This window comes from Enhydra lutris, unplaced genomic scaffold (genome assembly GCF_002288905.1).
Source record: "Enhydra lutris kenyoni isolate GAN:26980312 unplaced genomic scaffold, ASM228890v2 scaffoldscaffold13, whole genome shotgun sequence".
Classification (NCBI taxonomy): Eukaryota; Metazoa; Chordata; class Mammalia; order Carnivora; family Mustelidae; genus Enhydra; species Enhydra lutris.
The window spans coordinates 39,541,530-39,569,313 of NW_019154097.1; the positions used below are offsets into that span (position 1 = coordinate 39,541,530).

A 27,784-nucleotide genomic window follows, 5' to 3' on the forward strand; every position below is an offset into this window, starting at 1 on the left:
TCCCCGTGCGGCCCGTGCGCAGCCGCGCGCTGCCCCTCCGCCCAGGGGCCCGGCGCGCGCTGCCCCCGACCCGGTTTGTGCAGTGGTGATGTCTAAAGGAATGTCACGAAAATTTCTGTGTCGCTTGTTGACGCCTTCAGGGACCGAGAAGAAGGGCAGGGGACGGGGTAAGATTCGAGAACAGCCAAGGCCCGCTCAGGCCCGAGCAGAGGCGGCGGGGGCCCCCGGGTTCCGGGCGCGCGGTCTCAGGCGGCTGAGGACACCCGCGCGGGAGCGCCGCGTGCGGCAGGCGGTAAGCGCGGAGCCCAGCGCCAGGCAGGTGGCGAGGCTGGCGAGGAAGGAGACGGGCCCGAGCACGTAGACCACGGCCAGGTCCCACGGGCCGAGGGGCTGCGAGCAGTGGCTGAAGGCGGCGTCCGTGAAGGCGGCGAAGGCGCTGAGCGACTGGCGCCCCGGCAACACGCAGAGCAGCGTCTCGGCCTCTGCGGGACAACGGGCACCGAGTCAGACGACGGCGGCGACTGTGGCCGCGAGTGCCGGCCCCCTCCCCCGGTCGCCCCGAGGCCTCACCTGGCGCGGGCCGCGGGTGCCTGCGCAGCCAGGAGCAGAGCGGGCGCAGCGCGCAGCCGCAGGTCCAGGGGTTGCCGCGCAGGTGGAGCGCGTGGAGAGCGGGCAGGCCGGCCAGCAGGCCCGGCGCGAGCGCGGACAGCTGGTTGTCCCGCAGGCTGAGCGCGCGCAGCAGCGGGAGCGCGCCCAGCGCCGCGGGCTCCAGGCGCGCCAGCCGATTGCCTGCCAGCGACAGGGAGCGCAGCGCGCGCAGGGGCGAGAAGGTGCCGGGCGCCAGCGCCTCCAGCAAGTTGTCGCTGAGGTCGAGCTGCTGCAGCGCGCCCAAGCTCCAGAAGGCCCGCGCGTGCACCCAGCGCAGCCCGTTCTCGCGCAGGTCCAGGCGCAGCAGCGTGCCGGCGCCCACGAAGGCGCCGGGCGGCAGCGCGCGCACACGGTTGTGGTCCAGCATCAGCGCGCGCACGCCCCGGCTCAGGCCCGGGGGCACGGCGGGCAGAGCGCGCCCCGAGCAGTTGACTAGGCCGCCCGGCGCGCGCGTGCACGCCTCGGGGCAGTCCGGGGTGCCTGGGGTTCCCGAGGTGGCCGCCGCGGTGGACGACTCGGCCCAGACTGGCCACGGCGACAGCAGCAACAGCAGCATCGGCGGCGGCGGCCGCCGCGAGGGGAAAGAGGGCCTCCGCATGGGGCAGCGCGAGGAGCCCGCTGCTTGTGCGTCCGCGGAGCCAGCGGGTCTCCACCGCGCCTGCACAAATACTAAATCTCCGGCCGAGTGCCGGCAGTTCCTGTTCCAAGGCCAGTCCCGCACCTAGGGCGGGGGCGGGGCAGACAGCTAGCGCCCTGCAACGCCAGCCACCTGTCCCGGAGCTGGGCTCCTCTTGGCTCTGTGCCAGCTGCAGCGCTGACAAGACGCCTTTCCCTCCTGCCCTGGGGTACCCACCACCCTGCGCCCCACTGAGGCCTGAGCCACTGGATGACACCCACACCCACCAAACTGATTGATGCCACACGTGGAATGGGACCCCGTGAGCCCTGCTGCTCTCCCCAGTCTCAGCCCATTTCCTGCCCAGCCAAGCGACCCCAGCACACACAGTGCTGTCCCCCCAGTATAGGGGTGGTCCCATCCCCATAGTGGATGACTTGGTGGGGTCAGGAGCACAGGATGGGGGCTTGAGCCCAGGGGATAGGCTGGAGGGTGGACGGGGTACGAGGCAGGGGGACAGGCATGTCTGCCCCACCTGGCTCTCTAAGGACTGACCTAGAACCTCAAGGAGACAGCTTGGGTAGGGCACAGGCACCCGGCCAAGTTCTCCTGTCGAACACTGCTCCCTCTGGAGTCATCGGAGTTGCACATCCTGTCCTGAGGTTCCCGGTGTGGGGGTGGGGTGGACAGGGGCCCCCGGAGGCCGTGTGCTAGCTTCACAGGACACAGCAGCAGGAAGATGTGGGGAGGAGCTAGGCTGAGGCCAGGGCAAGGAGAGGTGGAAATACCAGGGCTGTGCTTCCCTGCCCTGGGGGGTGGACAGTGGGTGCCTTGTGCAGGCCCTGGGCATCCTTCCCCACCCGGGATGCGGAAGATGACCCGGGTGTATGCTAACCCCCCCCCACCGTGGCGCAGCTGCACAGCCGCTGGAGGAGAAGCCCGCAGGGAGGACAGGGCAGAAGCACTCAATACTGTTTAATTCCCCTCCCCCAGGCTGCCTGCAGCCCTGCTCAGGTTGGGGGGGGCGAGAGGGGGCGGCTCCTCTACTACAGTCACGTTTGGGGACATGGGGTCCATGGGGATGGTGATGAGGCCTTGCTCCTCCAGAGGTGGCATCATAGAGACCTCCAGGTCAGGGTCCATGACGTGAGGCCCCACTTGCACGGTGTGTAGATCCATGCGATCTTCCTGGACCCCGTAGTGCCCCACTAGCCTGCACGACAGGGGCCGGGCCAGGCTGGCAGCAGGCAGCCACCATCACAGGCCTCACGAGGCCTTGACTCCCCTCCCAGGGCAGTCCTGGGCTTCCTGTCAGTGCTCCTTCATGCTCCCAAGGCACGTGACACACAACCCCGCCCTGGGGCAGGAAGCAGGAGCCGGGCTCACCTGTGGGGTCCTCCCCTGAGGTTACTCACCTGCTATTCATGTGTCTGGGGCATGGTTCACTGGAGGGACAAAGGGAGGAGTGAATCCTGGAACAGTGGGGCTGGCCTCCAGAGGCCCGGAAGTACGTCCCCCCACCTCTCCACAACCTGGCCTGGGAAATGGCGTTCCCCAGCTCCTGGTGACATCCCACCCAGGGCCAGACGCCCCTCCCCCAGCACGGCCCTGTGGCCCTCACCCACCATCCCGGCCCCGGGGCTCATGCACCTCTTGGCTTTCATGACACCAACTGCCACGATGACGAGGGCACAGAAGCAGCTGGCCCCGATGCCCGCCAGCACCACGAGCAGGGCGATGAGGGCCTCGCGGCTGAGGCCGAGGCTGCACTCACAGTATGTTCCAGCTGCAGAGACAGGGCCCGTGCGGCCGAGGGGCCCTCGTCACCTGCCGGTGGAGGACCCCCAGGGCCGCCCCTCCCCCTGGCGGCCACCGGAAGGCTGCAGGAGGGGCCCTCGCAGGGACAGGGCTGGGGGCAGGAGAAGGCACCTGCAGCAGGGTTGAGCAAAAGGGACAAACATATCCGGCCAAGGGGGCTGCCAACCAGGCAGGAGTCAGGCTGGGGACAGGGGGCCATGTCCAGCCCCCAGCCCCACCACACACCTCTGGACGGAACCCATCGGAAGGCGCTGACCTCACAGTGGGGCTCTGAAGCGGAGGGGTGGGGGCAGGGCCTCAGCTGGCGCGTCACTTGAGCTTGGAGGCCGGAGTGGAGGAGTTCTGGGCAGGCTGCTCTGGGGTGGGGCAGGTAGGGTGGACAGGGGCCTGGGAGCCACTTCAGAGTGCCCTGCTGGATCCAGGACCAAGGCAAGGATGGGGCTGCCCTGGCCTTGGGGGATGGTGCTTCTTGGGAAAGGGGATGACACCCATGCTCAGGCCCCTGGGAAGGCAGAGACAGTGACCTAGAAAACCTGTGGGGGGAGGGGAGGGCCTGGTTCTGTCTCGGGATCCCTGGAGGCTGGGACAAGCAGGGGTCGAGGGGGACACCTGTGCTCACTGCCCTCCCTCACACTGGCTGTCCTGAGGAGGATCTCGCCTACAGCCCACCAGCGCTCAGGTCCGGGGGAACCTCCAGGGTCCTTCCACCCCCCAGGGAGGTGGGGGGCACTGCCCACAGGTCTTTCCAGAGCCACCTCCCCTGGGGGCAGCTGGCTCAGACACAGCGCATCTTCCGTCAAGCGGCCAAGCGCTGCCCGAAGGGCCCACCTGCAGGCTGGCATCTTCAGGGTTAACCCCAGCCGCCTCCCTGGCCGCCTGCACCCCCTCCCTCTTCCCCTAAGGACTTGGCCAAGCAAACCACCCAGGCAGCAGGAGGAACTGCCCCCCTCAAATGGCTGACCCCACAGGGCACCACGGGCAAGGTTGCAGAGGGGCCCCAGGTGACCCCTGCCCACCGGGGACCTCCCTGACTCCTGACACAAGTGACCCCTCCTAGGGGAGCGGTCAGGGACCAGCCAGCAGTTTCTGGCACACCTCTGTACCTGTTCATGCTGTAACCCAAGACAGCTTTTTAACCACATTTGTTCACAAACCATGTCCAAAGGCACAGGAAGCAGGAGCGCCGCGCCCGGGAGTGGACGCCGCCCCCTGCCGGGCCAGCCTAGCAGGTTTGCATCCCGGTTAGGACGACAAAGGTACACTCAGCCTGGTGCCCGGTGCCCTTCCGTGTGGGGGGATGGCGGGTGTCAGAGGCCCCAGGGCACCCACCCAGAATTTGGAGGAAAGAGGGAGGCCCCTTCTTCTAAGTGACCACAGCACAGCAGCCTTGGTGGTGGACAGAGACCAAGGGAGGGAGACACTGCCTGCTAAGACCACATGCCTAGTTTCCACCACTTTGTCCTCCAAACCCGTGGCAAACAGAATGCTCTGGGGTAAGAAGGGGAAGTCCCAGAAGAGGGTTGACCTCAGGGCCCCTGTGCAACAGGCCCAAGGAGAGGTGGCGTAGGCACTGGAAGACAGCCGGGGGGGGGTACCCCAAGGGTGTGCAGGGGCAGCAGGCATGGCTCCAGGCCTGGGCGGGCACGAGCAGGAGAGTGGAGACCCCTTCCCAGGGGCCTCTGTCGCCTGGGAGGACAGCGGCCCCAGCTAGAGCGGAGCTCCCAGCACCAGAGGCCGCGGCACTAGCCCAGGTGGGGCCAACACCCTTCTCCACCTTCTGGGACCTCTGGGGCAGGGGCAGAGACAGGCCCCCCTGTGTGTTCTGGACACAACTGGCCTCCCAGCTGCACTAGAGGCTTGACTCACAGAAGTCTTCCCCGGTTCTCCTGACCACGTGTCTGAGGGCACAGAAACTAACTTTATTGTGAACCACAAACAGCCAGCCCCTCCTGCTGAAGACGTGAGGAGATGCCCAGCTGCGCCCATGCGTCCCAGCAACACCCCTAGACCTTCAGGCCAAGAAAAGGGCTGGGGACCCAAGGGCTCCTTCCAAAGGCCAGAGTGCAGCTCGGGGCCGGAACTCTCCAGTGTGGGTGCTCCCGCCTGAGCTTCAGGCTCAGAGGTGAGCTGTCACCAGCTGGTGTGGCCTAGGGACACTTGTGTGCTGGGGCTCTGGGTCTGGAGCCCAACCCAGGTGTATAGGCCAGGACGGGGGCCTGGCCACCCATGTGTTTCCCCTCGCCTGCTCCCAGGGAGCCAGGTCCTGCGAAGCGGGGGTGGAGAGGTCAGTCTGGAGGGAGAGCCTGGACTACAGGATCGTGATGGGCCCACAAAGCCACCAGGACAGGGAGAGGACAGAGAACCATCTGCTTTACTCCGCGCTGCGGGGGCCCCGGCAGGCCCGGGGGGCATCAGCTGCAGCTCTTGGGCAGGCGGTAGACACCAGCCGAGTAGACGAGCTGCTGGTCGCGCACCTTCTTCTGCAGGAAGCCCTGCAGCTCCTGTAGATCGATCTCGGCCAGCGCGGGCCCCGTGACCACGAACATGCGCAGCATGCTGTAGATGCGCTCCAGCGAGAGGCTCTCCAGGTTGGTCAGCATGGCCTGGATGTACGTCCAGAAGAGCTGCGCGGACAGATGCCCGCCGGCCGTCAGGCCCCCCCGACCCCTGCCCAGCCGGACCGCCGCCCCCCACCGCAGCCGGCCCCCAGCCCCGCAGCCGCACCAGCAGCTCCTCCTCCTTCTGGTCAGCCTGGGAGGCCATGCCCGAGTCACTCTCCTCATCGCTGTCGATGAGCACCATGCTGTCCCGGTCCTGCGGCCGCTCCTCCTCCACGACAGAGAAGGTCCCAGCCGGCTCCTCCCGCAGCACACCCTGCTGTAGCCACACCGACATCCGCCGCCGCAGCAGCGCCACGGGCATCTTGACCACCTTGCTCAGCTCGTCCAGGGTCCAGCTGGCTGTGCGGGGAAGCCGGGGCCACTGTGCCCACGGGGCAAGGCCAAGCTTCCCCGCCCTCCACCCCTGCTGCGTGGGCCCCACCCAGCTTCCCAGAGGTCAGTAGGTGCTTAGCAGGTGGGTGGCACAGGCCCCTGGGGAGGCATGGCGGGGGCAGGCTGGCTAGAAGTCCGGGGCTCACCTTGGTCCTGGAAGTACAGCAAGACCACCGCCTGCACAGGAGTCACGGCCACAGACAGGGTGCGGTCGGCCAGCTCCACGTCCATGGTCACCAGGCCCAGGGTGTGCTTCCAGCTGAGGGTCCGCATGGCCTGGGGAGGGCCGGAGTTAGCATGGGAGGCCCGGCGGAACCGTGAGGGAAGGGCTCCCTGACCTGCCCCTACCAGGCTATCAGCAGCAGCGGCAGGAGAGGACGGGGCTCTGGCTCCCACTCCCACCTGCTCAACCAGCTTGTCTAACACTGAGCACGGGAGGTGCAGCGAGCACTGCGGACAGATTTGTCTCTTAGAAACATGTCCGCATCCTGACCCCTTCCCCCGAGTGTGACCGGAGCTGGAGAGGGGGTCATCGCAGGTGGGGCCAGTGACACGAGGTCATCTGAAGTACAAGGGGCCCCGACCGAACATGACCAGCGTCCCCTGGGGGGGGGGGGGGTGGACAGGGAGGACGGAGGCAGAGGCCACAAGGACACGGCCACACGCCAAGACCCCAAGTAAGGCCTGCAAAGCCCCTCCCCCAATGCCGGGAGGGGCAGGAGGGGCCACCCCACAGCCGTGCTGACACCCTGGTCTCCGCGCTGCCCTGCAGGACGGACGCTTTTGTATGGCAGCCAGTGGGAAGGGACGCTGCTGCAGCAAACGCCCAGGAATGGGGGTGTCCATGGAGCCGGGTGGGGGGCACACGCTTGTGAAGCCCGGACTGCCCTGAAGGGACTACTGGCAGGAACGTGGGAAGGAATGCCATGCCAAGGAGCTGTCAAACTGGAGGACGTGCGACCCCACCACGCGGTGGCTGAAGCCCATGTGCACAGGCCGGGCTGAGGGAAGCGTGGGAGGGCGGCCTCATGGTGGCCGCAAACCTGCTCCGTGCAGGAGACGGAGCCCAGAGGGCACCAGAGACCGGCGCTCTAACCCCAGAGCCCACTGACAGCTGCAGAAGAGCCCGGACGGAGATGAGCTGGCAGGGAGGGAGTGCGTGAGGGTGGACGGGGCCCCAGAGAATCAGGCAACAGCCTGCACTGAAGGAGGGGAGCCACCTGAGGCTGGCTCTGCGCGTAGTGGGGAGGTGTAGAGGCCTGGCCGGCAGGCTGGGAACACAACCATGAGGTGACCCAAGTTCTTCTACTGGCTTTCGACTGACTTGGGGCCTGCGACCCCTTCCTTCGTTCAGAAGTCTTCCCTTGGAATGCAATCGGCCCTACACCTTCCCAGATGCCCTTTGGAAGCACCAACTCCCTGTCCGCTCCCCCAAGTTTGCAGCTAGAGGGGAGCCCTGCCCAGAATGAGCTGCACCATCACGCTCTCCCCCAATTCAGATGCTACTCAACACTGGACTTTGGGGTTGCTGTGAACTTGAAGTCAGTGCTGGAAAGGTAAGGACTTCTGCGGACCTTGCTTGAATGTGTTTTGCACGGAGGAAGGACAGGAGTATCAGGGAGGGCTGGACAGTGGAGTGTAGTATGTTGTGTCCCTCAACAAGATGCTGAAGTCCTACCCCCAGTGACTCAGGACACAAGCTTATTCGGAAACGAGACCGTCACACATCCAGTTTGTCCCAGTGAGCTCATTCTGACAGAGCGGGCCCTGACCCAGCACGGCTGGTGCCCTCCAAGGAGGAATCTGGACAGAGAGAGCTGCGGGGAGAACGCCACGTGACAACACAGGCAGAAGCTGACGGATACGCCACAAGTCACGTGACGCCTGGAGCCACCACAAGCTGGAAGAGGCAGGAAAGGAGCCTCCCCTGGAGCCTCTGCAGAGAGAACAGCCCCGCTACCGACCACGCGATGTTGGACTTTTAGCTGCCCCAGAACTGAGACAATAAATTTGCACTGTCTTAAGCCCTGTTTGTGGTACTTTGTTTCAGCAGCCCTGAGACACTGACTCAGCCACTCTGGGCCAAGTGCTAAGAGTCTCTCAACAGCAACTCAGCTCTAAAGGGGGGGACAATAGCGAACCCCACTTTGCAGAGAGAAAATGGAAGCAGAACCCCCAGCTTGCCCACGTCACAACCAGCAGAGCCACGGACAGGCTCTCTGGCTCCAAGGCTGGGACCTTAGAGCCACCACTCCAGCCCACAGCAGGGCAGACGCGAGGCCCAGCAGCAGAAGGCACGGCTAAGGGTACTCTGTGGCTGCCCGGCCACCCACACGTGTCCAGCATGATCCTCGGGCCCAGAGTTCAGTTGGTGGGAGGCAGAGACACTGTGGCCACAGGCCTGACCTCCAACATGGCCCTGGGGTCCGCCCCCGCTCCCCTAGTACCCAGCTGGTCTTAAGGACAAGCAGGCTGAAACATGGCCATCAGTCAGGTACATCAGGCCTGAGCAGAAGGACACGGCTGAGCCATCCTGGGACCCACGGCCAGACCTCGGCCAGAGGTCGGGGGCTGCTCCCGGCAATGGCTCCTTGCCAACAAGGCAGCCAGAAGGGGCAGGGAGAAGGCGGTGAGCACAAGCTGTCCTCAACCAGGGTGAGGTGGGGTGCGCTGTGGGCAGGCTCCGGAGCGAGCACCTCACCACAGTCCGCAGCAGAAACCACAGGGCGCTCCAGTGGCCCAGCGGGAGCCGGTGAGAGCCACACAGACCCTCACAGCCGTGTGCAGTGCTGCCCTGAACACGGCCCCGCCCCCGTTCGGCCTCCCCACTCCAGAACCTCCTACCTTGCTCCTGCCCTTGCCAGTCTCTGGATGGGAACCCTCCTCCCTCCAGAACTAGCTTCCTTGGCCTAGAACTTGGAGAATCCACCATCTCTCCCACTACCCGGCTCTGCTGTCCCCTCTCTCCCAGCTCCTCCATCCCCCCACCCACTGGTCTCCCTCCCAGGGCTCGGTCCTAAGGGCTGCTGGTCCGTCTCTGGAGTGTTCCAGATGCCCCCAGGGCTCCGGCTCTGCTCCCCAGACACCTACTGTGTCCTCTGCTCGGGAGCCCAGGGGCCCCTCACAACTCAGACCAAGTGCCCCAGAACCTGCTTTACCAGTCCCCAGAAACCTAGGACAGTCACCCTAGCCCCCACTCTCTCTAGACATGGGTCCACCTGCCACCTGCACTCCCAAGCCTGGACCAACCCACATGGCCTGCAGCCCACCCCTCTCTCCTCCTGCCCGATCCTAGGCCCTCAGGGCCCCAACAGCAGACAGCACCATCCTGGTCCTCTAGCGCCCTGGGGCCTGGGAAGGCAGCTTCTAGGGAAGCAAGCTAGACAGTGGCAGGGACAGAGCAGGGTCCTGGAAGTCAAATCCCTCACAGGTAACTGGAGAGGTCCCAGAGACAAATAGCCACAGAGCAGACAGGGCTCCCTGACTCTCCCTGGGACGACCCCGGCACCCAGCCGCTGGTTCGGAGACACCAGAGCGTAGACAGTGGAAGAGGAAGCCCAGAAGGGTGGGAGGGCATGAGCCACGCAGCCCCTTGGTCAGTACTGGGTGGGGAGGCCTCCACGCACACAGGTGCACGGGTCCCAGAGGGAGCAGGACACGGGCCCCACCCCACGCCCCACCGCCGCCCAACACAGAGGCAGGGGGCTCCAGAGAGGACCACAGGGAGGGGCCGCACCCAGCTGCTGCTGCACAGCAGGGCTGGAAGAATCACCTGCCCCTGGTTCCCGACCCAGGGAGGTGTGCACGGTACCTTCAGCTTCTCATACTTCTTGCAGTAAACCTCAAGGGCCTCCCGGATGTCCTCGGGGACCTCCAGCTTCTCGTCCTTGAAGGGCGGCCAGAACTCGCTGGACAGGATGACGGCATAGACCCCAAAAGGCGGCTGCTCCTCTGCGGGACGCTTCTCATCCTCCTCACGGATGTTGGCATTAATGCGACGGGAATCTGCCATGTCCTGGGGGAAGAGAGAGGGGTCTCAGAGGCCCCAGGACTGGGCTGGGGGTGAGGCCGGGCCAGCCGGGTGGGGAGCCCCAGGAGCCCACCTTCAGCATGACCTCACAGAAGTGCATCGGGGCCTCACCGAACCGCAGCTTCAGCAGCTCCACGTTGCGGATCTCCCTGAAAAGATGCACCTCTGGGGGGCTGCGGTGTGCCCCCCACACGGAGATGCTGCACAGGCACCCCCCCACACACCGTGCAAGGGCACCCCCGGGCCAGGAGGAGCGGGGGAAGTGCAGGTGCTACCATCCAGACCCTGAGCCTGCTCCATCCCAGCAGAGGCCTGGGGGTACCCAGGCACCTGGCTCCCCAAGCTCCTGGGCCGCCCCCCACCTCCCCGCCAGCATCCGGGACCACAGCTGAGCGCAGGCCCGTCCTCGCTTATCAGCAGGAGGCAGCTTCCTTCCGAGCAGGGCAGCTGCGCCGTGGCCGCTGTGAGCCTCACCGCTCGGGGCTGAAGCTGAACTGGTGCAGGAGGCGGTCGGCCAGCAGCGAGCGGTACTCGTTGATGAAGAGGTCCTTGCTGCCGTAGATGCTGACCAGCAAGCTGATGATGTCCGAGGAGCGCCGCTTGGAGCTGGACTTGCCTGCACGGCACAGGGGTGGCAGCGCTGAGGAAGTACCATCCGCACCCAGAAGGGGCCCACCCCACCAAGCCCATGAGGTCCAGGCTCAGATCCCAGGATGGGGCGGGCTGGTAGTGCGCACGCCACCTACGAATCTGTTCTCCAAGCAACTGGGATGGGGACACAGGCCGCTGTGGGTCCACTCAGGCCAGCGGAAGCACCGTGGGCAAGGGGCTGGTTTAGGCGGGGACAGCTGACGCCCTCAAGCCTCAGGGCTCGTGAGTACACAAACCAGACCAGAGCGTCTGCCTTACTGGAGCCTTCCCCGCAATCCGGAGCCGGGCAGGTTTGGTGGGCACTGACCTGGATCAGCATCCACGGGGTCGGGGACCCAGTCTTCTGGCTCGCCAGAGTCATCCTCGCTGTCCTGACCGGTCTCTAGGCTCGCTGGATCCGTCTTGGACAGCTCAACAGCCAAGTCCCCTGTCCCGTCGGAGTCCCCCGTCAGCCCAGCCACAATCTGCCGCACTGTGTCCTCCCGCGTCCTGCCGAACGTGAGTATTGCTGGCCCTCTCAGCGCCTGTCCCTGCTCACCGCACTAGCCCGCACCACCTCACCTCACCCGTGGCAGCCACATCCGTTAGCCACGCGCTTCAGGTAAGTCTACCAAACTGTGTCCCGAAAGGTAACAGCGGTAACGGACGTAACTAGGACAAAAACCACTGTTTTCTGGGAACACCGAGAACTGAAACAGTAAGACAAAACCAGTCGGTGAAGCGCCTGCCTTCGGCTCAGGTCACAATCCTGGAGTCCTGGGATCGAGCCTTTCGTTGGGCTCCCTGCTCAGCAGGGGGGTCTGCTTCTCCCTCTCCCACTCCCCCTCCCCACTGCTGGTGTGTGCACTTTCCCTCCTTTTCTTTCAAAATAAATAAGATCATTAAAAAAAGAAAGACAGAAACAAGACCAGGCCCTTCCCACCAAGACCCTGGAGCTTCTACCACCCCAAGGTGTTTCTGGGCAGCTGGGCCACAGCACCCGCTCAGACACGTTCTTAAGCAGTGCACTGGACAGTCCCTGCTCCTCACCGCAGGCAAGGCTGAGCCCAGGATCCCTCCTTCTCCTCAGCCTGGGGGCCTGGCCAGCCAGGCAAAGCTGAGCTGGGGTCTCTCTGTGCTGGGAGGAGGGGCAGGGACAGAGGGCAGGGGTACACAGTGGGGCCCCCAGTGTCTGCACACTGGGTGACAGCTACAGCAGCAGGCACCAGCAACAGGAAGGGCCTCAACCAGGCCTTGTGGCCCAACAGGAAGGACAGAGTGTCCCTAGTGTCCTGGTGGCCACCAAGACCCAGGGGGAACTTGGCTGTACACACGGAGCTAGGAGACAAGGGCCTCACGTCGGAGCTGCTCCCTGGGGCCTGCCTGCGACACTCACCTCAGGTAGCGGCGAACAGGCTCGCAGGCCACCTCCAGGATGACCATGGATGGGTCCAGCACACGCAGGGCCTTGATGGCGGATATGTAGAGGGTGATGATGTCGCACGTGTTCACGCCTACGGCGAGGAAGGAGGATGGTGGTCCGCGCAGCACCTGGGAGCGCTGGCCCGACAGCACACAGCTGCACCCCAGCCAGATGGGCTTCCGGCTGCCCATGACCTCACTCCCCAGGGTACCAGCGTGACGTGCGGGAAGCGGCCCCCTTCTCCCCCAATTCTCGGGGGCTTTCCCCAGAACGTCCCTGGATCCCAAACCCCCTCCCTCGGTGGCCAGTTCTGTGGGGATCACGCACCCCTCTGCCCGCAGGCCACAGCCCTCCCTTCCTGCGAGTCCTTCAAGGAAGGATCAAGCCGAGCATCCTGGCCCCCCCAAGGACTGCACAAACCCACTCCCCACACATGCCCTGGCACAGGGAGGCCGGACCCTTGGTCGCAGCTTCGGCACCTGGATGGAGGAGACGTGTCTCCAGGGCAGCCTTGAGGGACAGGAGCAGCTGCTGCCTCTGGTCAGTCCTCTCCAGGCAGTACTTGAGGTCCTCGACGGCTGGCCGGGAGTCCGGAAAATCTGCAGAAGGGCACCAGGCCTTGCATATGTACGCCAGCACGCACGCGCCGTGCACACAAGCGAGGACGCAAGTGGGCAGGCCCCGAGGCTGAGCTGCTGGACCTCTGCTCAGCAACACTGCGGGACACCTGCTAGGGGCTCCAGGTCACCCCTGCAGCCTCCTAAGCCCACAACCCCCCATGGTGCAGAAGGACGACACAGGGACATGAAGCCGGAAGGATGAGCGTGGACACCCAGAAGCAGTGTCCGCTGCCCTGTCACCCCTGCCCTGACCCAGACACTGAGCTGGGGCAGCCCACGCTGACGGGCCCCGGTCTGCTCAAGAGGCCCCAGCCCCAAGGACCCCTCACTGCCTGCCAGATCTGAAGGGCTAGGGCCCAGGGAAGGGGGCTCCTCCAGTGCGCAGGGGCCGACCTCGGATGATGCTGAAGAGCTCCTCGATGCGCAGGCTGGCGTAGATCCGATAGAAGAACCGCTGCACATGGCAGCGCCAGCGACGCAGTGTGTTGCCAGCTTCAGGGGACGCAGGCCGGGCCGGGCCATCCTGCAGGAATACCTTGCCCAGCCAGCCCACCACCCTCTCGATCCACTGTTGGAAGAGCACAAGGATGGGGAGGTAAGGAGCTGAGCCCCAGCCTGACGAGCAGTGGCCGGGAGAGGCTGCACAGCTAGCTAGCCACCCTGCGGCCAGTCCTGGGGAGTCCCCAAGGCCACCTGCTACGCAGTAGGACACATCAAAATCAGCAGGATAATGGGCCCAAAGGGGCACCCCAGGCCTTCTCTCACTGTGCCCCACACCTTCAGAGCATCAGTGCCCAGACATCTCTGGCAACAGTGGCTCTGACACAGGGCATGGAGAGCGCGCTCCCCTGACTCAGTGGACAGACACCACTGGGAACCATGTACCCAACTAGCCACGTGCACACAAGCCCAAGGACCCTTCTGAGCACACGGGCACTTGGCAACATGGCCACGTGGACTCCAGAATGTATACGTTCCCCCACCAAGTACACAGCCACTGATGAGAGTATCTGGATGTCCTGCCACCGGGGGAAACCCAGGTGTCCCAGCCAGGCCTCCGGGCTCACGCCCATCCGAGACCACGGCTGCAGGGGCACTGGCTCTGATTCCCCATCACGGCTGATCTGTGTTCTCAGGAGACAGTGGAAGAGGATAGGCAAAAAAAAAAGAGCAGGCTGGACAGTCCCCTGTAGTGGGACCCAGCACCTCCACAACCCTGCGGCATCCAGAGCAGAGCCTCAGACCATGTCCCCGACAGCATGGGTACCCTGAGAGCTGTCCCTGGCACACCCCAGACCTAGACACTGCTTCTAGCCAAGGGATTCCGCACAGACCTCGCTGCACACGTCACGGGCTCTTTCTCGTTGTCACCAGAGCAGAATGGGAAGGGTCAGCCTTCACCCAGCACCAAGACAGCTTCACCCACCAACCAGGCCCTAGTTCACCCAAGTCTCCATGCTCCCACTGCTTCTAAAACCAGGGGTCGGGTCTGCCAGAAACCTTGTCTACAACCTCTGAGGGAAAGGGCCCATGGGGCTGTCCTTACCTTGTGGAACTCACGCAGAAAGGAGCGCTCATACTCGCCCCGGCATCGGTCCTCCATCCTCTCCCTGGTCACCTGGTGCAGGGTGCTGGTCACAGCCTCGGCACTGACCCGCTCCAGCAGACTGAGCCTGTGCCTGGAGGAGAGTCCTGCCTGTGGGGCACGCAGACCACACTCCTTTCCCCCCTGGTGCCCTCAGTAACAAAGCCTTCCAGAAAGGCTGCTGGGAGGACAGAGCCCTGCCGCCCCCGCTGACTTCTCTGCACAGGCTAAGACACCGGCCTTCCCCTTGTGAGCAGTGGGTGTGGCTCTCAGGGCCAAAGCCTCAACTCCTCAACACGGCTCTGGAACGGCAGGTAAACGTGCCCCATGGACGCAGCCATCCCCAGGCTGGCCTTTTGCTGCGGGCCCTGGTCAGCAAGGGGGGCGGCACTCACGAGGACGAAGCACGGTGCTGTGCGCCCTGCATCTGGGACGAACCCAGCAGAAGCCGTGCGGGGCCTCCCCGCCCCTACCAGCGACAGGACCACCCTCCCTAATCGCTGTCTGCTGCTGCCTCACTTGAAATGACAAGACCGTTACAAACAACCACGAGCGACGAAAGGCCCACAGGTCAGAACGCGGCTTTAACAACAACAATGTCCCTTCCACTTCAAAAGGCTGGAAAGGCCGTCTGCTTGCCCAGCATGCTGGCCTAGTCCCCAGCATGTACTGGAAAGAACAAAACCAGCAAGCCCACTGTTGGCAATTACAGGGAAGACAGAGGCCATCCCTTTCCTGGAGAACCTACGCAAGGCACAGCAGACATCTGTGTGGCCCAGGGCACGTGGAATCCCGTAGGCTCTCAGGGTACGCAGAGCGTGAAACCTGGCGCTGGCGTGAGCAGCAGAGACACACCGGTGTCCGGGACAGGACGCACAGGCTCCCAGCACAGAGATCCCGGGGACCCTCCCTGTGCCACGGCCAGCCAGCCGGACCCAGGGCGGTAAGGGAGAGTCCGGAAGAACAGAGGCGCGAGTACTCACAGGACCTGGCTGAGCTGGTGAAACTGCTCCAGCGCCTGGCGGCACCAGCACCGCTGCTTGTCACTGCCACAGCCGGCGCACAGCGGGCTCTGCAGAAGCCGGTAGTACCGCCGCCGCGCGTACCTGCTGTCCAGGTCCCCCTCCAGCTCCGGGTCCGTGCCCCCCTCCCCCTTCCTCTTACTCTGCATGTACACTTTCAAAAACCGGCCGTAGAGGCGCTGAATCATGTCCTGAAAGGTCCTGGGAGTGGAAAAGAACAGGACACCGCGCAGTGTGGTGTGGACCTTTTCCCGCAGCCCCTGAGCGCCAGCGCCCATCAGCAAGCCCAGGCGCGTCCACTTCTCCAGGAGCTCCAGACTACGCAGGTAGGGGTCCAGCCGGCTCTCCAAGAGGCCGAAAGCGTCCAGGAGAAGCAGAAGGCACTGCGGCTCGTCTGCGCAGTTCTCGCGCTGGGAGATGGTGTTCCAGAACTCCAGGGAGATGTTGGCCTGCAGGTCGTTCTGCAGCACCTCCACGAACCACTCCTCCAGGACCGAATGCAGCCCATGGCCCCGCAAGACCTCCACCGCCGCCCGCAGCTCCTCCTCCTTGGGCGGCACCGCTCCGCTGGTCCGGGAGGACGCCTGGAGTGCACAAGGCCGTGAGGACCGAATACAGGGTGGGGGCCGGGGGTGGGAAGGGCGGAGACAGGCGGGAACCAGCGGGGAAGGCACAGAGCGCAGGGGGAGCTGCGGCCGACGCAGGGGAAGGGATGCCCGGGGCGCCTAACGGACCCCTGGCTGGACGTCCCGGGAACCCCGCGCGGGCCCGCTGCCCTCTTCCGGGGCCTCACCAGTCCCAGAGCGGCCGGCGGCACCAGCCCGGTGCTCACGGTGTTCCAGGCCACCAACAGCTCCTGTGCAGGCCCGGGGTCGCCGTCGCATCCCGCCGCCGCCATCTGTGCGCCCACCCGCTTCCCGGAGCCGACGGGCGCGGCGCGCGGCGATGATGCACACGAGAGGCGCGCGGCGGTGACGTAGCGGAGGGCGCGCGGTCGGAAGGCAGCGCGCAGGCGCGAGCGCGGGGCGGGGTGGGGCGGTAGCGGCCGTTGGAGTGGTCGTGGCCGCGGCGGCGACCATGACCCAGCAGGGCGCGGCGCTGCAGAATTACAACAACGAGCTGGTCAAGTGTGAGCGGCCGCGCGGCGGGGTTCGCCGGGCGGGCTGGGAGGGCGCGGGGCTGGCCGGCTTGCAGGCCTAGGTGGCAGCGGGCCCGCCGTGCGGGGCCGAGCCGGGTGCACGGTCCGTGCGTGGGGGTCTCGGCTCGGACGGCGCCGGAGGCCGTGCGGGGCCGCAGCCGCCTGGCGCTAGGTGTGTGCTCGGCGAGCGCGGGAACGCACGGCTGGAGCGCGCACTGCCTCCCAAGCGCTCGCCGGCGGGTCTGTGCGGGGCTTCCCTTGACCCTGGAACCCCTAGGAGGTGGGACACTAGCCTGGCTCAGGGGCAGCCCTCCTAGCAGGCGGTGGGCTCCAGAGAGGGACGGCAGCTGCCCTCCTCCTTGCGCTGGGTCCACAGCGCCTGCCCCCTCGGCTGCCCCCGTCCCCGCAGGCATCGAGGAGCTGTGCCAGAAGCGCGAGGAGCTGTGCCGGCAGATCCAGCAGGAGGAGGACGAGAAGCAGCGGCTGCAGAACGAGGTGAGGCAGCTGACGGAGAAGCTAGCTCGGGTCAATGAGAACTTGGCGCGCAAGATCGCCTCCCGCAACGAGTTCGACAGGACCATCGCGGAGACCGAGGCCGCCTACCTCAAGGTGGGGTTCCTAGCACCCCCCCAGGTGGAGGGTGGGGGCCGGGGAGCTGCCTGCGGGCGGCGGGAGCTAACCTAGCCTGGCTTCCCAGGGTGTGTGGAAGGGGCTTTGGGCTAGTCTCAGAGGCAACAGGGGCCTTGCTGGCCCTGCACGACCCTCCCCTCAGGGGCTCCCTCTCGGTGCTTCTGACCCACCAGCTGGTGCTGGTGTGGCCAGAGCTTCCTGACTGGTGGAACGGTGGTAACCGTCCCACGTGTTTACAGATCCTGGAGAGCTCGCAGACTTTGCTCAGCGTCCTGAAGAGGGAAGCTGGGAACTTGACCAAGGCCACAGTCTCCGAGCAGAAGAGCGGCGGCAAGGACAGCTGACCGGACGCAGGTGGTCAACAGGTTGGCCTCCAGCACTCCGTTTCCAACGTGTCTTGACTTCACGACTGCCTCCTTTCACTCTTTTTTGGGTAGCAGGAGGCCGTTGCCAAGCTCCACCCACCCCAGGTGGTGAGGACAGCCACCAGCTGGGAGTCCTGGCCCTGGGCCCACGCAGGATTTGGGGAGGGCAGGCTCTGGGTCACTTCTGCTCAGGGCCTGAGATCCCCACACACCCCCTGTGCTGCCAGAAAGGCCCTGTCCCTAGTCTCAGCACCATGGCCACGCACTCACCTTGGTGCCCAAGCCAGGGGAGTGGGCGGGGGCCCTCCATCTTGGGGTTTGCTCTGGTAGCCTGTGACTGTCAGTAAAGATTGTGTTTGTAAAAGTCGACTACTGCCTGTGGCCTGTGTGTTGAGTGTAGGGCTGCCCGATACGCCCGGAATCAACATGAGCTGCTGTCCAGCTGTGGCGTGGCTCGTCTTTGGGAGGGAAAGCCCAGAGCGGCTGTTCCTATAACAGGCCTTATTGGCTTTAAAGGCAGACTTGAGCATTTCTTGTGACCTTGTCACCCATCCTTTCTGCCCACCAGGGCTGCCGGCCCCTTTCCCCCAACTCCACTTAGCCTACCCTACTTTCCGGGGGGTGATCTGCCTGTTGGTCCTGGTCTGTGCCATGCCCACTTACCAGCACGAGGCCTGGCTCAGGGAGATGCCCTCTCGGCACAGGCCCTCCAGACAGGGCTGTGCCCCAGCTCCAGGATTCTGAACTTCGCTCAGTCCAGTGACTCTTCTTCCCAACAGGGAAGATCACACCAAGCACGCCCACTTCCAGCCTTACACGCTGCCTGGGGCCCAGCCCTCCATCCCGAGTACCCTCTGGGACCATCTCTGCTGGCCTGTCAGTCCCTTTGGGGCATCCCTGCAGCTACTGCTTCCAGGGGCTAGGCAGGTTTGGGAAGCACGTATTGTTTGAGAGGGTCTGGGAAAACCTGGGCCCACCCCACCCAGAAGAACACACTAAAAACACCATCCTCCTTCCCAAGCTTGCCCACGCAGCATTTCTTACGGGCTTGGCTCTCCCAGAGGGACCCCCTTGTATTCAGTGCCTGGACCGTAGAGAGCCCCAGCTCCCGGCCACAGCTGAGCGTGCGGTTCTGCATCTCCTGCTACCGCTCGCACTGAGCCCAGGGAAGCCGTCTGCCTGCCACAGCCTTGCCGCAGACTCCTGTGGGCCAGGTAACTTTCCAAGCCACACAGGAGGCTCTGCCCACCCCCTGCCCGCTCCTCGTTCCCTCCCAAGTGCTTGTCCTTTAAGTCAAACCACTCCCATCCTGCCAGAGTGCCCCCCCACCACAGCTCCCACTACATCAGCCCTGGATGGGAGAGGGTGGCCCCAGAGGCCAGACGTGCTCACGGGAAGGTCCCTCTCCCAGACCAGGGGGTGGCTGGGATGGGGGGCAGGGCAACCGGGACTGCAGGAGTGAACAGCTGGACCACCAGGACTGCAGCGTGTGGGGGTGCCACACTGGGCCATCCCCGTTGCTGGTCACCGACGTCCTAGTCAGGCTCCCACTGTACCCTCCTTCCCGCTGCTATGGGCTCAAGGGAGGCCCCCAGACCCCACCCCTACTCGCTGCTTCTCAGGCCAAGGACCACACGGGAAGGCAGAGGCGGCCTTGTCCAGTGCTATTTATTGAGTCCTTCGTCAAACGCAAGAAAAGACTTGCCATTCGTCACGAAGGGGGTGGGTTGAGGTCTGCTGTTGGGGGTTGTGGGCAGGGAATGGCTTGAAGTTCCAGAAGACAGGCAGCCAAGCTAGCCCTTCACACACATCAGACAGCTGATGGGCATGGTGTCCAGCAGGACCCTGTACGTCCTCCACAGGCAGTGCCCCCGAATCAGGGCCGGAGGGCAAGGCTCCCCCCAAGGGAGGTAGGAGGCCCCAGGGCCCTAGGCTCAGGCCAAGCACCAGCACTGTTGTGAGGCCCCAGGAAGGGAGGGTGGGATATGGCAGGGCAGAGCCTGACAGGGCAGAACGGGGTACAGAACGAAGGCAGGGCTCCTGGGCACTGCCCAGCTCCCAGGGCTCAGCCTTGGCCATCCTGGCAGGGCCGGGGTCAAAAATAGAGAGCAGGCTCACTGCGGAAGTCTGAGAGGTCATTCTGACTGGCAGGGGTGAGCTGAGAGAGAGGGACACAGAGGGAGCCGATGGGGCTCATCCAGAGGTTAGGGAGAAACCCCCCCCCGCCCCGTCCCTTGTCTGCCCTCCTAGCCCCAGCCCCGCTCACCATGACCTCCTTGGGAGCCGGTTCTGCCTCCCTCGGAGCCTGTACCGGTGTCTGCTGCTGCCATTTGCTAAAGGCCACGGAGTGCTTTGGAGTGTAGCTGGACAGGCCTGCGGGCCAAGAAGCACGTGTGGACGTGTGGCCCAGGCCACACCCGGGGGCACCCACTCCACAGGTGGGCACTCACCTGAGCCGCCGTCCGGCAGGCGAGGGCTCTCAGGGCCCACACTGTTCACAAAAGTGGCTCGGGGCAGGAAGAGCGCAAAGGGCTTCTCCACCACCCCATCTGAGCTGGACTCCTCCTCCTCCTCTTCCTCTTCCTCCTCAGCCTCGTCCTGGGCCTCTGCCTCCTCCTCCTGCACCAGGGAGCTCTCGGGGGGGTACTCGAAGGTCGTCTGCAGGCGCTTGTCATTGAAGGAGATCTTCATCTATGGGCAGGAGACACATCAGCGGGGCCCGGCTACCTGGCCACCAGTGGACCTTGAGCCCGACAACTGGGCCCAGTGACCCCGAAGAACACGGCAGAGGTTGTCAGGCCTGGGCAGGACCTGAAAGGAGGAGGAGCTGCCCCTCATCAGAGACCACTCCTTTCCCTGTATCCTGTAGGGCCGGGCCAGAAGGACCCCAGGAGGATCGGGTCCGGATGCCCATGGCAACCCGGAGCCAGTGTGTCCAGAAACCTGCGTCCCGGGCCCTACCCATCTGCTTCCCATCCCAGGCCTAGGCTCAAGTCACCTCGAGTAACCTACCCTTCCCAGGGACCAGATTGTAGCCCCATCAGGAGCCCAAAGTCTCGGGGTCTCCAGAGCTTCTACGGCAGCTCCCGGGGTGGAAGGTCTGCCTTCTCAGGGCAGCACCAGCCACGCTTCCTTCCTAGCGGCTCTGCTACGGCAGGAGCAGGGTCCAGGTGAATGTACTTCGGGGCCGCATCCTCGGAGGCCCTGCCTTCCCCGCGGTGAGCAGTCCCCGCTGTCGGCTAGGGCCTCTCTCCAGGGCTGAGCTCACATCTTGGCTCACCAGCCCCCGAATGAGGCGCCTGCAGTCCAGCATGGACCACCGTGGCTGGGCAAGGACTGGGCACACGTCAGCCCCAGGAAGGTGGTACCAAGGGCCATCACCCTGTTACACAGACCGCCTCAGAACTAGAACAAAGCTGCCCCCCGTGGCGGCTGTGGTGACCCTTTCCTCCCACCTGGACTACCATCTGGCCCTAGTGCCCTCATCCACTCTGCAGGCCGTAGAACTTCACGCCTGAGCAAATCCTCTGCTCTCCCACCGGCCTCAGAGTCCAGGCCAGGCTGCCGGTCCCGAGAGGAAGCGGGGTCAGGAACGAGCAGGACTGCAGGCAGACCTTCGCCCGCCCTGACCCAGGACCCCGTCCCCACAAAAGCCCCAGGCCTGCTCAGCAGTGCCCAGCCAGGCCCAGCGGGCGGGTAATGAATACAAGAGCCGCCGGCCTGCAGCAGATGGGACCAGCCCTGCGGCAGCTCGAAACATTAAACTCCTGAGCACGGACACCAGCAGGCAGCTCAGGTTCCTCCTCCCGCCTTGGAAGGAGCCACAGTCAGGCGCTGGGCCCCCAGGCAAAGAACCATGGGACCCGGGGACAGCAGGACACGGAGGGGCCTCACAGGAAGGCTGGACTTACAGCCTGGGCAGCAGGGGGACCCGCGGCACTGGCCTCAGGGGGCAACGCCCAGCGGAGCCAATGTCCAGAAACAAGGGCACCTGCTCCCGTCACCCCACCGCGCTTCTCCCATGGCCACACGAGCACACTCCCACGGCCATGGGCATCCCCATCTCAGCGTGGTGCACACACGGACATCCGCTGGGCAAACCTCAGTCCCAAGCCCCGTCCTCTTTGTCCCAGCCTGCTGCACATACAAGCGGTCACGGATAAGAGCAGACACGTGCAGACCACCCAGGTCAGCCAAAAGCAAGAGCAGAATACCTGTTCCTGTCACTTGAAGGCGTCCTGTCCCTCTACCTGCCCTGCCCCCCCAGGCCTGCCCCAGCCCTCCAGCTGCATCCCCCTAGGCCTAGCAGGACAGAAGCCCAGGGCAGGATGGGACTGCCAACCCAGGGACCTCCCCCTGCCCCAAGATTCCACCAAGAACAGAGGTTCCAGTCACCTCTGGGTCCACGGCATTGTCCTCAATGACCCTGGGCCCTCCAGGCCCATCCCCCACCACGGAAGACGCAGGAAGGGCTGGCTGCCAGGGCCCAGCCGGATTAGCGTGCCCTCATTCGTCCACATGACCAGCTCCTAGTGGGGAGACCGAGGGGGCTGGGCACACACAGGCACTGAGCCTGGCACGGCCTGGTCAGGTGGGGGCAGGGTGGTGTTCCCAGGCCACTATCTGCACCCAGCTGGGGCCCCGGGCTTGGGTCACATCCCACTTCCCCTTCAGTCTCCACACTCTACAGCCAGTGGGGCTCCCAGGCCTCCTTAGGGGTGCAGGTCGCTGGGTCACAGGACACCCTGTGACGAATGCTGCCAGGAAGGGGCCTTCGGCTCGGGGCAGAGGAGCCGGGCGTGGCCGGGGCTGGCACTGGCGCACCCCTGGCTGGGGGGGCTTCACCCGCGGCGCCAAGGGCAGGTGGCTTCTGGCCTGGCCCACCTCCAGCTCCCTCCCACAGGCCCTTCGCCCCTCACCCCGCCCTACCAGTACACACCCAGCTTGGGTTACCAAAGGGCGTCCACCCTGGACTCTGGTCGGGGAGCTGGGTCCAACCAGCCCCTGCCGGCAGTGAGGGATTGCCCTGCCCTCGCTCCCCAGCCCACCTCTGCCTCCTCCCATCCCCCACTCAGTCTGCCCTCTGGGAGGCCACCCCACACAGCCTCTGCCAGAGCTCCCACAGCTGCTTCCCGACCCTCCCAGTCTAGTGCAGCACCGGCCCAGGGCAGACCCTCCACCAGGGGGAGGGGAAGCTGGCGGAGCAGGGGCCAGCCTGCTCCCGTGGCCTCTGGCTCTGGAAAGCCCACTGCAGAAGCCCTAGGGGGGCTAGGAAGGGTGAGAAAGGAGGGAGAAGAGACACAGCCAAGGCACTGGGGGGTGGGAGGGCACGAAAGGGCCAGTGGGGAAGTGGGCTCCCGAGGGCCGCCGGCCGCACCACAGCCCTAAGGACTGCAGTGAGGCTGAGGGCCATGACCACCCGGCAAAACCAGGGTGCTGGGGCAGCACTTCTTCCATGGCTGAGGCCAGATGGCCCAGGGTGTCACAGACTGAGCTCTGGGGATGTGGACACGTTCGGGCTGGCAGAGGACCCGCAGGTCGGGAGGTGAGGAGGGCAGACGGGAGGGGAGTCACCAGACCCGCAGGAGCCTGGCCAGGTGGCCCCTGCAACGGGGAGAGGCCCACACAGCACCAAGCCAACGACCCTGCGGGAGGCGGGGGAGGGCAGCAGCTGGACGGTCCCACCAACCACTGCCTGTGGGCTGGGGCAGCGGTGAGAGGAGGCCCGGCCACCAGGCCCCACAGCGGTCAGCCCTTGCCTGGCCAATAGGGGAGGGACAGAGAGGACATCTGCAATTCTGCCAAGAGACAACCAGTAGGGACAAGTCCCCCCTGAGGCAGGCCTCCTAGGTGCACTGTCCACTGGGCACCCCCTGCCTCCGCAGACAGGCCTATAACTCTCCGGGTCCAGCAAGGGCACAACAGCCCACACTGACCAGCCGGCTCAGGGGCAGGCTGCCCAGGAGAGCCGGACCTTACCCACTGCCTGGGAGAGGCCCAGCACCTCCTACCACCACCCCGGTCAGCCAGCCATGTGGGGGTCAAGGTGAGCAGTGGGCCCCGAGGTCCCCAGTCGGGATGGGGACACCAGGACAAGGGTCCAAACTACCCGCTGGCTGGAGTGGTCCAGCAGCCCAGAGCCCAGAGGAATAGCAGGAGGAATGTCCAGAGGCTTGAGTCGGGGAAAGGAGCACACCCGCAGCCCGAGCCCAAGCCAGCAGCCTGCCCCAAAGGCCTGGGTGGCCCCACACCTTGGCCCCACGCAACAGGGGTTCTGACTCTTCCTGGGCTGGGCAGCTGGTGCGGGGGGTGGGGCAGCGCTCACAAGCCAGAAGTCACCTCCGACAGATAGTGCTGCCTTGCCAGGCAGTCCATCTGGACCCCAACGTCCTCAGGCTGGTACAGAGATAGGGGCCAGGTTGGTCTGAACTGCTCTCCGCTCTGGGCCAGGGCCTGCTTCCTCCCCCCGCTTCCTCCTGCTTCCTCACCCCAACCCTGCCACAAACAACCCCCACAGTGCTGTCATCAGCGGGGGGGAATGAATGGGGGCTCTAGAGACAGAAACTAGCACTCAATTCCTGCCCCACAAGCTCCACGACCTCCAGCCACCTTCAGGTTCCTCACCTACAAGGTGGGAGGCTGTTATCACCTCCACTTCTTGGGGCCAGCATGGAAAGGTACTGCCTCCCAGTTCAGGGTCAACCATCAGGAGCAGGAGCAGGGAGGTGGGGCTGACGACCACGGCTAAGGGCAGGAGCTCGGGTGGGAGGGCTGTGGCCCACAGCACTACAGAAAGGGTGAGTCAAGGTCAGGCAGGCAAGATGGGCCCACCGGGAGTGCCAAGGCAGGTGGGTGTGGATGCCTGTCCCAGCAGATGGAGCTGGCAGGAGCACCAACGGCCTCACCCAAGGAGGGGAGGGTACATGGAGGAAGAGCAGGGCGAGGCCAGCCCAGGGCTGGCACCAGCAGGCACCAGTGACGGGGGCTTCAGTGACACAAAGCACATCACCAGCCCCATCATCCTGAGGAACCTGAGGGTGGTGGCAAAGGTGGCTTCAAGGGTGAGCCAACGGAGAAGCCTGCCAGGTGGCGTCTCAGTTCCAGGGGAAGGCACACCTGCCCCCACCTGCGGACGGGGGTCAGGTGGGGCCGGCTGTGGCATTTGCTCCTGCCCAGACTCAGGTGCTAGAATGACCAGGAAGAATCTGAGGAACGTTGTCTTGTGCCCAGAGGGTTCCGGGCCACTGGGCCACTGGGGATTGACTCCAGCAGGGGTCCTGGTCCCGCAGCTGCATATCTCTGCGCCTGCGGCCCAGACTCCCCGGTGAGGGGGAGGGTCTACGCTGCTTCCGGCATCACCCCCCAGGCCTGGCACACACTAGGAGGTCAAGAAGCGCTTGCATGAAGCCAGCTCCTGCTAAGCTCCAGGCCACATGCCTTCTGGGGGAGTTGACAGTCCCCCACAGAATAGTTCCCAGTGCTGCACCCTGAGGCTGACAGCGGGGTAGGGATCTGATCACACCCAAATCACTGGCCTCCTGCGCCTTCCCACTTCTGTCCTGGCACCTGCGACCCACGTAGGCCAAGACTCCAGAAGACCCAGCCAGGCTACACTCTCAAAGCCAGGGCCAAGGTGGAACCGACAGGCCCAGAACTACTTCTTCCAGCTGGACCCACAATAAGACAGATCTGCCTCGCCAACCCCAGGTGCAGCCACAGGAAAAGGCCACCATGGTGCTGGCTCTACTGGAGCCCAGACCAGGGATCGCCCCTCCCCAGCTCAGCACTCCTGGAGCTTGCATGGCCGCCCAGTCAGGGTTTCCTCTGGTCCCCATAGAAGCCACCCCCCAGCCAAGCCAGGTGTCACCTCTCTCCCTTGCTCCCCCACTGACCTTCTTTCTCGAGGAGCCGGCCTTGGTGAGGCAGGACTTCTCCAGGGCCAGGTAGCCACCGATCACCTCAATCTCATGCACGGTGGGGTAGCGCTTCTTCAGTGTGGTCCCCAGGGCAGTGGGGGGAACTGACAAGTCGCCCGCCTCGTCCTCCTCAGCCTCCCGTGGCCTGGGCTCCCCATTGGCCTGCAGGGACCCTGGTTTTCTCTTGGGCACCACGGTGAAGGTGTTGCCACTTAGATGCCGGCGCCCTGATGGGTGCCCGGGCCCGGCGGGGTGCAGGGGGCACCAAGGAGGCCCAGCAGCTCCCGAGCAGAGCAGTTTGGCTTCCTGGGGGACCTCATCCTCCGAGTCCACCTCATCAATGAAGGTAACAGGCAGTCCTGGCCTCCCAGGCTCCCTGCCGCTCTTGGCCAGGCTGGGGACCCTGAGGCCCTGGGCAGGCTTAGCTTCGTCGGCAGCCAACGGACATGGGGATGGTGAGGACAGCCTCTGCCGCCTAACAGCCTGGTCCACGAGGGCAGTAGCTGGCCTGGCGCAGGCCCCCTCCTCGACCCCCAAGGGGCTCCTCCCTCCAGTAGGCACGCTGTCCCTTCCAGGCACCAGCTGGGCTTCAAGCTCCAGGCTTTGGGAGGACCAGCCAACCTCTCTCTCAGGCAGCCCCCCAGTCTGCCTCCCTTCAGGAGGGGGAGCCCCAGAGTCCTTGCGCTTGGGGATGAACAGGAAGGAGTTTCGGGAGTTCACACGGAGGCTGGCCAGGGCCCGGGCCTGGAGGTCCCCAGCAGGGATCCTGTCTATGTCTGGCTTGGAGGCCTGCCGAATCTCAAAGGAGTCATTGGTGCTGGTGGCCGCAGAGACCCACTGGCGCTGGCTGGGAGTGGCACTGGCAGGGTTGGGTGTGGGCAAGGCCAGGGACGCGGCTGGAGTGGCACTGGGGGTCCCCGGGCTGGGGGGCGGGTGGACCGGGGTCTCCCCGGATTCCACCTTTGGCTTCCACTCGCCCGGCCCAGGTGCGGAGCCCGCGAGGCCGTTGGCAGCGCCGGCTGGGGACTCGGGGGCTGCAGGCTCATTCGGGAGCGGGCGAGGGCCAGCGCGGCGGTGCAGGCCCCGAGGGTGGACGGTGAAGGAGTTGCTGCCTGTCCTCTGCAGGAAGTCGCTGCGCCGCGCCCCGGGGCCTGTACCACGGCGCTCAGGCTCGAAGCAGGCTGCGCGCTCACCCACGCGCGAGGCGGCGGGGCCGGGAGCCGGCGGGGGCGGCGGCGGCGGCGGCGGGGTGCGGCCGCGCTCCGGGCTCCCGCGGCGGACCGGCGCGTCGAACTTCTGGAGCAGGCGGCTGACGCGCCCGGGCGGCGGTGCCGCCTCGTACACGAGAACCTCAGCGGCGCGGATGCGGGCGGCCGGGCCGGGGCCGGGGCCGGCGGGCGGGAAGCCCGGTGCCGACTCGATGATGAGGATGTTGTCGGCGTGGATGGTGCGCACGCCGGGCACGCGGCGGTACAGTTCCAGCAGCTGCTGCACCGGCCGCGCCCCCGCCGGCCCCTCGCCGCCGCCGCCCCGCGTCCCGCGCCGCCGCTCCGACTCCAGCCGCATGAACGGGTTCTCGCGCAGCGGGCCCAGGCTGTCGGCCAGCACGAGCCGCTCGGCCGTCGGGCCCGAGGGCTCCGCCGCGCCCGCCTCGGCCCCGGTCTCAGGCGCCGCGCTCCCGCCCAAAGCGGCCAGCTTGGCCCGCTTCCGCTCCAAGATCTCCCGTTTCCAGGCGGGCAGCGCGGCGCGGGGCCCTGGGCCCGGCCGCCCCAGGCCGGCCATGGTGCGGAGCGGGCGCCAGAGCCAGCGCGCGCCGGGAACTGCGGTCGCCCCCGCCGCCGGCCTTCGCGCCGCGGCCACGCCCCCCGGCCACGCCCCCCGGCCGCCGTCTGTCGGGGAGGGGCCGGCTCGGACCCGCCCCGCGGCCCGCGGCCCCACCTATGGCAGGGGAGGGAGGCCGGCCGCGCTGATTGGAGACTGCTCTCCCCGACCTCCCTTTCCCGGGCGGCCTGGTTGGATAGCGCCCGTCTCCCGAGCCGGCTTCCATTGGGGAAGGCCCTCCTGGACACGCCCCCGACCCCTCGCCGCTCATTGGCGACCCCGCTTCCGCCTCTGCGCCATTGGCCTTCGGCGGCCGGAGGGCGGAGCCCGGCGGGGGTGGGTCCAGGCGGGCGGTGCCAGCCGGACCCCTGCGCTCAGCCAGGTGGGTGACCTTGGCTGGGCTCGGTCCTTGCTCATCGTGCCAGTACCCAGTCCGCCTGTTCCTCAGGCTCAGAACCCAGTGGAAGAAGGGCCTGCCCGGGACTGGAAAGCTGTCCGCGCTGGTTCAGGGACTGCCCATCTGTGGTCC

General features: G+C 65.6%; 5 protein-coding genes across 5 annotated transcripts; 1 reads left to right on the forward strand and 4 right to left on the reverse strand.

The window, feature by feature from the left end:
* Nucleotides 1–195: 195 nt before the first annotated feature.
* LOC111145533 (leucine rich repeat containing 26) lies at nucleotides 196–1,788 on the reverse strand. The gene is given in 6 exon segments (XM_022500446.1): nucleotides 196–482; nucleotides 571–1,329; nucleotides 1,332–1,666; nucleotides 1,668–1,702; nucleotides 1,704–1,748; nucleotides 1,750–1,788. Coding segments are annotated over 6 exon segments (1,500 nt in total).
* Nucleotides 1,789–2,239: 451 nt separating this feature from the next.
* On the reverse strand, nucleotides 2,240–3,281 carry LOC111145532 (transmembrane protein 210). The gene is made up of 4 exons (XM_022500445.1): nucleotides 3,194–3,281; nucleotides 2,915–3,050; nucleotides 2,680–2,709; nucleotides 2,240–2,477 (listed from the first exon to the last, which is right to left on the reverse strand). The coding sequence occupies exons 1-4, from the start codon at nucleotides 3,279–3,281 to the stop codon at nucleotides 2,240–2,242; spliced, it is 492 nt and encodes a 163-aa protein (XP_022356153.1).
* A 1,700-nt stretch (nucleotides 3,282–4,981) lies between these two features.
* Nucleotides 4,982–16,308, reverse strand: LOC111145950 (anaphase promoting complex subunit 2). Its single transcript, XM_022501270.1, has 13 exons — nucleotides 16,179–16,308; nucleotides 15,347–15,969; nucleotides 14,325–14,457; nucleotides 13,172–13,346; nucleotides 12,638–12,757; nucleotides 12,132–12,249; nucleotides 11,064–11,245; nucleotides 10,580–10,721; nucleotides 10,179–10,254; nucleotides 9,887–10,090; nucleotides 6,222–6,351; nucleotides 5,807–6,042; nucleotides 4,982–5,706 (listed from the first exon to the last, which is right to left on the reverse strand). Exons 1-13 carry the CDS (start codon nucleotides 16,281–16,283, stop codon nucleotides 5,494–5,496), a joined length of 2,457 nt encoding a protein of 818 aa, XP_022356978.1. The 5' UTR covers nucleotides 16,284–16,308; the 3' UTR covers nucleotides 4,982–5,493.
* A 91-nt stretch (nucleotides 16,309–16,399) lies between these two features.
* Nucleotides 16,400–17,887, forward strand: LOC111146054 (SS nuclear autoantigen 1). Its single transcript, XM_022501431.1, has 3 exons — nucleotides 16,400–16,514; nucleotides 16,933–17,132; nucleotides 17,393–17,887. The coding sequence occupies exons 1-3, from the start codon at nucleotides 16,463–16,465 to the stop codon at nucleotides 17,495–17,497; spliced, it is 357 nt and encodes a 118-aa protein (XP_022357139.1). The 5' UTR covers nucleotides 16,400–16,462; the 3' UTR covers nucleotides 17,498–17,887.
* A 1,288-nt stretch (nucleotides 17,888–19,175) lies between these two features.
* Nucleotides 19,176–27,216, reverse strand: LOC111145855 (taperin). The gene is made up of 4 exons (XM_022501131.1): nucleotides 25,411–27,216; nucleotides 19,969–20,209; nucleotides 19,785–19,891; nucleotides 19,176–19,676 (listed from the first exon to the last, which is right to left on the reverse strand). Exons 1-4 carry the CDS (start codon nucleotides 27,214–27,216, stop codon nucleotides 19,614–19,616), a joined length of 2,217 nt encoding a protein of 738 aa, XP_022356839.1. The 3' UTR covers nucleotides 19,176–19,613.
* Between the last annotated feature and the right edge of the window lie 568 nt (nucleotides 27,217–27,784).